Below are 9,336 nucleotides of genomic sequence, written 5' to 3' on the forward strand. Positions count from 1 at the left end.
TTTCCAAACATGATTTAAAACTTTACACAAATCAATTCGAACTGGATCTATGAGTAAATTCAGGACGACGCTCAGACGAGATCATGAAAAACTAAGAGACGCATGTTCTAGTAGACACAAATAAACGTCAGTTATGACAAGGTCTTTAGAGTCAGACAATAATTGCATTGTTTATATTTGATTGTTAATAAATTTTACATAACCTTTGACCTGGTGTATTGTCCGAGTTACATCTAATCTTGGCCTGTGTCACGAAATTTTTGCTTGGAGGTTATTAATGTAAATTAGTAAGGTAGTATTAAATTATTACTCTACTGATTTACTCATTTGCTCATTAGAATGTTCATGATAATGTTTTTTAAATATTTTTTTATGTTTGAGTGATAATTTGTTTTTTATTTTGAAATGTAATCCATGCATTTACTTTTACGGTTCATTTAAACAATGAAATGATATTGTGAAAACTGTTTCACGTTAACAGAAATGTTTTTGTAATGACAAAGATGATAACAAAGGTTAGACACCGATTGTAAGGTATTGTTTAAGGTCTAACATTTTAAGTAAGTAGAAACCAATCGTTTTAAATTCAATACTCTTTCAGACATATCACAAAATAGCATTAACTACTGAGTTTGGTCTATTACTTCCTTGTCTCTTTAAAATCAGCAAAACATTAAAATGTCTGTTTAAAACTGCCTACATTAGGTATGTGTATGTTATACATACTGTAATATTACAGTTTGCACTGGCATGAACTCATTAACCATGCTTTTTTGTATCATCATTGTGATAGTACAACACGTGCGTCGATTCAATTGTTACGGAAATAGCCGCTGGCGTAGCAACGTGGGGTCATGACCTCACTTTTGGTGGGACTCGATTCCAATCAGTTGATCAATCGAATTCGTTGACGATGACGGGAGAGTACAAAATATGGTTTACTATTTTAATAAAAAATATGCAACTGTCGCGAGAATAAATAATATTCATTTAGGTAAAAAACTGTAAATATAAGGAATATGTTTTTTATTTTGTTGAGGTTATAAGGCTATGATGATAATGGAGCCTATGTAAATTTTATGTCAAAGCCGGGGTTACATAGTTTACACGTATAACCTCATAACTTAAACAAAATAAAAATCTATTCCTTACATAAAATTGGTTTGGTTAAGGGTAAAATCGTAGTTAGTTAACAGGACTATAGTCTGATCAGTATCATACTACCAGACTTAAATGCTGACCGTCCAAGTGAGCTTTCAATCAATAACTTGGCCGGGCTTTAATATCAGCTGAATATACTGCCCCTGTCATACGTAGATTTAGCCAGCAACAAGTATAAACAGGGTTGTTTACGTTAGAAACGACATTAAGATCGCGCAACACTTGTGATACCCAGACTATTCTACCTGAGTGTGTGTACGGACTACATTCGAAATGGGTAAGTAACGCCATACCATTATTTCTCATTGTCGGTGCATTTGACTTATTAGCAATGTGGTGGTTTACTTACAGCATACATGTCTGCTCTGTGAGTTTTTGTTTCCTGGTTGGTTAATGGCCGACAGACTGCTATGCCTGACGTTCAAAACTGTATTCATAACCGAATGCGTTGCATCAATAATGAAAGCTGCGTTATGATGAACCATATCCGGGCATTTACACTGCCATTTTATTTTGCACTGAAACAAATAACCTTTTAGCTGATTTAACTATTAACTCACTTTACTGTACTCTCGTATTTGGGGATTACTGCATTATTCAATAAACGGACCTATACACCCGCCTTAATACGAACTCTTGCCATACCAGTAATCTTCGAGATCAGTTAAATGAGCTGGTATTATGTTAAGTGTGCCGTTTTACTCTTTCCTGGAAAACGCGTTATTGAATATTTTAATTGGTGGATCCGTGGGGTATGATTGTGCGGATACGGGTTTTATCCTACAGCTGGTTGTTGACAGAGTGTCCAAATCGAATTTGGTGATATATATTATATCACAATGAAGTGTATTGCCTATTTCGTTATTTCTGTAAAGATCTATAACTTATAAGTATTTTCACACGAAACATATATTTGTACTATTCGGACGAATTTGGCATGTATGTTGTAATTTAATAGTGTAATTAATTCTTCATTCATTCAAAAAATCATGGTACTTTTTAAGGAAATCAAGGGAATACTAATATTCTTAAATCTTTTTGTGAATTTTAGTTAAAAGTTTTTCTCTATATTCTCTAGACTGGCTTTGAATTCGTACCGGTCAACGAGTTCACACGAATAATATATACACAAAGACAAATACCAAAAGGACAATGGTACCTTGTGTGTGACAGGAATACATTGTCTCTTATTCTTCCGGTTAAAAAGAAATAGATTTAGAGATTCAAAGAACCTACCACTTTTGCTCATTTTAAATACCCCTTTTAAAGCACTGGCCGATACACGTCTTGCTATTCAAATGCTAATGGAATTATTGAGCGTGTTGTCGGTCAGCAGCAAGCCAGCATACTAACGTTCAGTTATAACTTGTTTACAGCTACGCTCACTGAATAAGTTAAAAATCTCCGTGTGCTCCAAAACAATGTCGAAATGTATTTGGCAGCCATACCTAGGTAGGATTAACGGTAATCACGCGGTGAATGGAAGGCATGTCAATATAGTGGACCAGACTGAACAAGTACTTAAGAGCTTTAGCGAACAAATATTTACAATGTTAGACAGTAAAAGTAGTGTGTTTTTGAAGGTCATTTATTGACACATATGATTAACATAGCGTACAAGATATGGACGATTATTCTTAAGTTTTATATTTTCAAATATACTCCTCTTAGTGTAGTTTGCTAGGATATTCTAGTATATGGTTGACCTTTGTCACTTTATGATACACATTTGGTTGAGTTAATGAAAGTTAAGGGTTGGCACTTCGTGAGTGACGTAGAATACATTGTTACAAGTTGTTGATCATTTACTTAGAGACTACAGAACCTACAGACGTGATTTGATTCCATATATAGTCCAAGTTCTTTTCGGATCAGATTTAACTTTGTATATAAACACACGAATATTTTCAGACATCATATTTGTTCATCTTGAGCCATCATTCCATTACATCACAAAATTTCTATTGACCTCCTTCCCCTTTCTCATTTTTCTTTCTTTTTTCTTTCTTATATCCCTCTCATTAGAAATGATATTAAAAATGTTATTCCTAGAGTATGAGAGAAAAATGCCAGAATGGAAGAAAATTAGAGATATGCAAATAACATGTGTCTATGGGGCAAATGCAGTTTTGTTGAAACATTGCTTGGAAAATAATAATAATAAAAAATTAAATTGGCTGCAGTTTTGTATTATAGATGTTACTTTTTTAATGTACACTGTAATTGCAATTCCTGAAGGGTCTATAACAGGTTTTTTTTCCCAAAGACTATGGTTGATTGTGTTTTTACAGCAAGCGCTCAAGAACATATCAATGATGCCGAAGTGGACGAGCTCTGCTGTAAGTTGAAGGAGTATGCAAAGTTAACCAAGAAAGAAAACATAACCTCCATGGCCATTGGTAAAATTTCCAAAGACAACCTCCTGTGGAAGGACATCAAGACGGAGTTGGACTGCGCTATCTTCCCACAATGTAAAGACGATAAGTCAAAACCGTAAGTAGTTTGGCATTGTGTACTGATCAGGACCCAGTGTTATCGAAACTATATATATTCTTTCCGGGACCGAAAACAAAACGACAAATATTTGCCACGTTTGTATGTACGTGCTACTCTGGTCAAGTATAGGGATAAACAGATCACCAAATAAGTACGAATACTGTGTGATTCATATCTTCGGCCTATAAACCACTTGATTTTCAATTATATAATAACGAATACATAAATTCGGGATGGACTCTTTCTAACTGTCGTGCATTCATATACGTTTTTACAATGAATCGTGAAACATTTAAAGTCTCGTCGGAGTCCTATCGCAAAATGACGCGAATTTATAGCCAGTTACATGACGACATAACGATTAATAATTTTTTGTACTGTTTTACCTGCTGCAATTCATTATTTCTCCAATATTTTTCATATTTTACGTTAAATTAAATATTAGCTGAATGACGCGAGTTACCTCTCTTTACTTGTTATGTTTTGAATTGCATTAATCTATGGATTTCAATTTCAATTATTATCATATAACATCCAAACAAAGAAGCATGTGTTGACATTTTTAATTCTCTTTAAGGTACATGACAATAAACAAAGAATCGTGTAGGAAATTCATAGAAAAATCTGCTGAAAAGATAGCAGAAAAGAAGAAGAAGAAGACGGCTCCCGATGGTACTTGTTGGGAGAGGGAATTACTGAAAAATCTCAAATCAACAACACTCACTGGAGTTACGGTTAGTGCATTAATAAATCACCAAAAAAGAGAGAGAAAGAGAGAGAAAAAACCCATACATACATAGCTAGTGCATGCGCACCACTAAATCTCAGATACATCTTAAATAAACAACACCTTCTGGAATAACGGACATTGCAATCAGAAACTCCCAAAAACTACTGAAAGACACTGGTAAATGGTTACTTCACCGAAGTCTTATATGTTTGCAATAAAAAATATATCACAATTACGTTAAGAATAAATTTTCAAATTAAATTAAAAGTATTGCTTACCTGAATACTTTATGAACAACACAAATCCTGTAAAACTAGTTACTCGACTGAGTCTTGAGCTTATTACACTATCTTAGTGGAAAGTGTAAAATTACAAAAGTTGGTAATTGTTTGCTCATTTGTCATATATAAAGAACATATCATAAAAAGTTGGTTGTTATGAAGAAATATGTTATTATCCATCTGATCGATTTCAGCGTTGATTAGGCTTTGATCAATGGTGTGATCGTTACATGTCTAATATCATAGTACATTGCATAATGTTTCCAGTTTAAAGGCCCACTACCTTTCCGGAGCAAAATTTAAAGGTTTCTAAAAGAACATTAATAACATAAGAATATATATCGATGGCATAAGATGAGGTTACAACATGAAGTTTATGCAAGATTTCCTGCGTAATATACCTGATAACAGTTGGGTTTAATTTCGCTGTTTTGCCATCTGGCGCAGTGATAATTAACTATCGCGCGGTATTTAGGACGACGGCGGGAAACAAAAGACGACCCGCTTTATGAAAATTAACATTTTATTTATCTAAATTAAAATGTTCAGAAGGTGATGATAAGTGTAGCATTACCGGTAAGTTGATAACTTTTACGACTTTATAAAATTATCAATCTCGTTTTACATTTCCATTTTAAAAATTAAAAGCCGTTTCGGAAAGGTTGTGGGCCTTTAAATACGGTAAAAGTTTTGTAATTAAATATGATAACGTACAACATGTTTCCTTCATAAAATGTAGTTACTCTGGTCTTGTACATGGCGTTATAGTTTTCAAACACAACGGACCTTATCGGAAATGTAACATTCAACTTGGCATCCTTATTACTTGAAACGATATGTAACAAGATTGATTTAGTGTTGATTTGTACGTCCTATTAGCAGCCAGGATCATTAGGTGCGGTGCGTATGTAAAATTCGTGTTATGAGAGACTGCGGTATATTTATGTCGATTCTCCTTGCAATAGTTGAACTCTTCCTCTGAAAAGAACTAAATACATATCATATTATGACTTCGAATCCATAATGGCTTTCTAAAGGTTATTGGTGAAAACGTTGTGAACTATTTTATTAATAAATGTTATATTCTTTCTGCTACAGAAACAGTCAGCGACTGGCAATGTTAAGGGAATGACTGATGCAAGTAAATACACCGGATCACACAAAGAGAGATTCGACAAGGATGGAAAAGGCAAAGGAATTGATGGCCGCGAGGAGAGACACGAAAACACGGGATATGTAGGTGAATACAAAGGGGACGGAACCTACGACAAAAAGAAATGAAAGACAATTAAACAATCTCTACGGTTACAATCCACAGCAATATAAATAGTCTCTGATAATCTGTGTGTAGACCAGCAACAAATTAGTCTGTAAGATTTCATCAAATTTTAAAGATGCTCCACCGCCTACAGAGCATAAACGATGCGAATCATTTTAACAATAACTGACGTATAATCGTGTTTATGTGTGTCCAACAAACACAAACATGCATATAAAATAATTTATTTTGCTTTTGGTGCATACACAATCAGCACTTTTAAAATTCCATATAGAGCATAGTGTGATGGATTTTTTTCGGGATGCAATTAATTATTTTCAATATTTTTTTTTATCTTGAATTAAAATAAGTATCTCAAACTTTTCAACGCTGGTAATGGTGTAAAGTAAGTAACTTTTGTTACTGAAAAAAAATGCTAATCCGTCTGCTCCCTTTTTAGATAGAGAAAAAAATCATTCGTCGCCGGTGTAGCATTTATAAAGAAGTGTTTTATGATATATAGAACATATTTGATAGAACAATGACAATAACATTGAACCCTTATAAATAATGTTTATTAAAAGTTTTTACAAACGTTTTCTACACAAAATATCTGTAAATCGAACGTAAATTATTGAAAATGTTATTTAGAGGATTGTTATGTGTTGTTTGTAGTGAGTCCGTCCAGATTGTGTGATATTGCATTAGAAACTACAATAGTTAGGATGCATTTGTCTCAATATTTCTGTCTATATCTATGTTATTTACGTGTGGAAAATAAAAGCTATTATTTATTGGAAGAATAATTAAGTGTTTTTATTATCTTGAACAGTGAATGAAAGTATTTCCTATAGGTACATACATTATGCAAAACGCTCCACCATAAAAAAAAAACCCAAAAAAACCAAACAAACATTGCCAAACAAACTAAAAAAAAAAAAAACTTTATGCTGTTAGCTCAAGTATAGTTCATTTTTAGAAACGTTACTCTCTCTACGAAAGAAATGGTGTTTCAGGAAAATAGTGAATGCTTATTAATACCACTAAATACATCTAAATTTCGTTATGGTATGTCAAAGTACTGTAGTTTTTTGTCCTTCAATGAATACAGGATATTACAAATGAGGACACTGTAAAAATGACAAGCATTAATGATTGGGATTCTCAGACAGACATCATAAGAAGCATTGAGCATGCCTGGCCTTATAACAGAAAAGAAAAGAAAACAATTTTCAAATGCGCTAAACGTTTGAAGTGCTTCGCGAATCTTAGCGAAAAAAATGTATGTATTCTAAGTCGATATCATTCCTGAATGTAATACCGAATAAGATGGAACATGTTAAACACATTTGTTGTAAATTCAGAATCAAATTCAGAATTCAAAATCCAAAATGACGACCGGTCGGCAATCTTGTTAACAGATCGGTCCCAAAATGCAATATGCACAACAGGGGCCCAGGGGAACTTACAAATGAAATTTGAAACAGATTACTTCAGTACTCTCTGAGAAATAGCAGTAACAGATGAAAACTATCAAAATACAAGATGACAGCCTGTCGGCCATCGTGCTGATCAATAACTACCAAAATGCCATTTGCACAACCAGGCCCCAGGAGAACTTACATATGGAATTTGAAACAAACTTCAACTATCAAAATCCCAAAGCGATAACAAACTCCAACTATCAAAATCCAAGATGGCTGCCTGTCGGCCATCTTGTTAACCGATCGGTCCCTAAATGTAATATGCACAATTATGGTCATAGGTTAACCAGATATGAAATTTTAGAAAGATTCCTCAGGTATTTTCTGTGAAATAGCGATAACAAGAATTGACAAGATTACCGACGGAAGGACGGACGGACGGACGGACGAGCGATTACGGACGATAGGCGATTTGAATAGCCTATCATCTGATGATGGTGGTCAAAAATGCAAGCATCAATTCAAACATGATCTAAAGACATATTGTGTAATGTTAAGGATGCTATTCTACCTGTTGTACTTATATTGTGATTTCCATTAGCTATTCATGAATTGTTTACTTTATAAGATACTGCGAGTGGATAAGCCTGTAGTACGGGGCGCCAAATCGGACACTTGTGATTTTGTACAAGAAATCCAATTTTGTGTGGGCAAAAATAAATTTTGTTCAACAAAAATGAGTTCAGATTAACAAAATTTATAACCTAGTATTACAAAATAAGTTCTGTTATACAAACAATCTTTCAGTGGACAAAAGTCATGACGAAATTCAATTTGTAGACAAAATTCAATTTTGTGAACACAAAATTGAAATCTGTCGTAATCAAATCATGTTTTGATATCTAATATTTTTTTAGAATAACTTCATTTCCGTAATGGCAAAAATCATTTTTGTTATGGCAAATTTCAATTTTGTGGACAGAATTAATTTTTGACTTGACAGAATTCAATTTCGCCTCAACAGAATTCATTTTCGTCACTTAAAGTCCCATTATGTTTTCATAGTATTTTTAATCGTAAAAAGATACCAAATTTCGTCAACTGATACAGTTGATATCCTTATGGCGATATTTCTTAATTAAAATGTCATAGTTAATCAGGATTGTAGCAATGATGGGGGATTCCGTTGTTACGCTCTGGTAGTGCCACAGTATGAGAGCCGCTTTTGTATAACCTTTGACCCAAGATATGTTTGTCAACTGATATATATTGACAGACGACGCTAATGCATTGTCATCTTTTTTTGTCGTTTTTATAAATGGGTATCTTTAAACATTAATTAAAATCCTACTTAAAATCCTTTAAAAACTATTATCAGAGATTAGCCATATGAAAACAGTTAGGGAGTTAACCATGGGAAGTCAATTACCTGGGAATAAGCAAGTATTAAACGAACAAACAGTTTTGCACGAGATCATACAATGCACTCTACACGGGTAAGAGAGAGTGGGTACACGCGCTCGATTAAGAGGCAACTGAGGGGTATTCTCTACTCAGTAATTTTTCGCTCTTTTGTAGTTTTTTGCGTACAAGTGCGTGTTTAAAGTCTTCAGAATTGAGTATACAGTTCTACTGAAGTATTGTGTTTCTTCATTTTGAAAAGAAGAACCAGTTTTATAAGGATGAATATTATAAAACATTGAATAAATCTAAACATGTTCTAAATTTCCCTGTGGTGTCGCTGGAATTTACATGGTGATCATCCGGGTACGTACAGGCACATACACATGTAGGCTATTTTCAGACATACACATTTACTTGTTCTATTTATATATATTTTTAATATGTATTTTTGTCGAAACTGTACATATTTGAACAAAATTAAGTAAAGATAAATTCATCAGGATCATCAATATTTAGTTTGTAGAGCATTCATAAAAACATAATGGGACTTTAAGTATGCAAATGAGTCCATGTTTGACCTTT

The 9,336-nt window shown here is 33.6% G+C and overlaps 1 protein-coding gene across 2 annotated transcripts; it reads left to right on the plus strand.

Moving 5' to 3' along the window:
- The first annotated feature begins 1,225 nt into the window (after nucleotides 1-1,225).
- Nucleotides 1,226-6,732, plus strand: LOC138323330 (tubulin polymerization-promoting protein family member 2-like). 2 transcript variants are annotated; one of them, XM_069267869.1, is made up of 4 exons: nucleotides 1,226-1,438; nucleotides 3,453-3,654; nucleotides 4,235-4,391; nucleotides 5,767-6,732. In XM_069267869.1, exons 1-4 carry the CDS (start codon nucleotides 1,435-1,437, stop codon nucleotides 5,947-5,949), a joined length of 546 nt encoding a protein of 181 aa, XP_069123970.1. In that variant the 5' UTR covers nucleotides 1,226-1,434; the 3' UTR covers nucleotides 5,950-6,732. The 2 variants fall into 2 exon arrangements, with proteins under 2 accessions (XP_069123970.1, XP_069123969.1); XM_069267868.1 differs by lacking the exon at nucleotides 1,226-1,438 and adding an exon at nucleotides 2,568-2,613.
- Nucleotides 6,733-9,336: the final 2,604 nt, after the last annotated feature.

The sequence above is a fragment of the Argopecten irradians genome, chromosome 5, assembly GCF_041381155.1.
Source record: "Argopecten irradians isolate NY chromosome 5, Ai_NY, whole genome shotgun sequence".
NCBI lineage: Eukaryota > Metazoa > Mollusca > Bivalvia > Pectinida > Pectinidae > Argopecten > Argopecten irradians.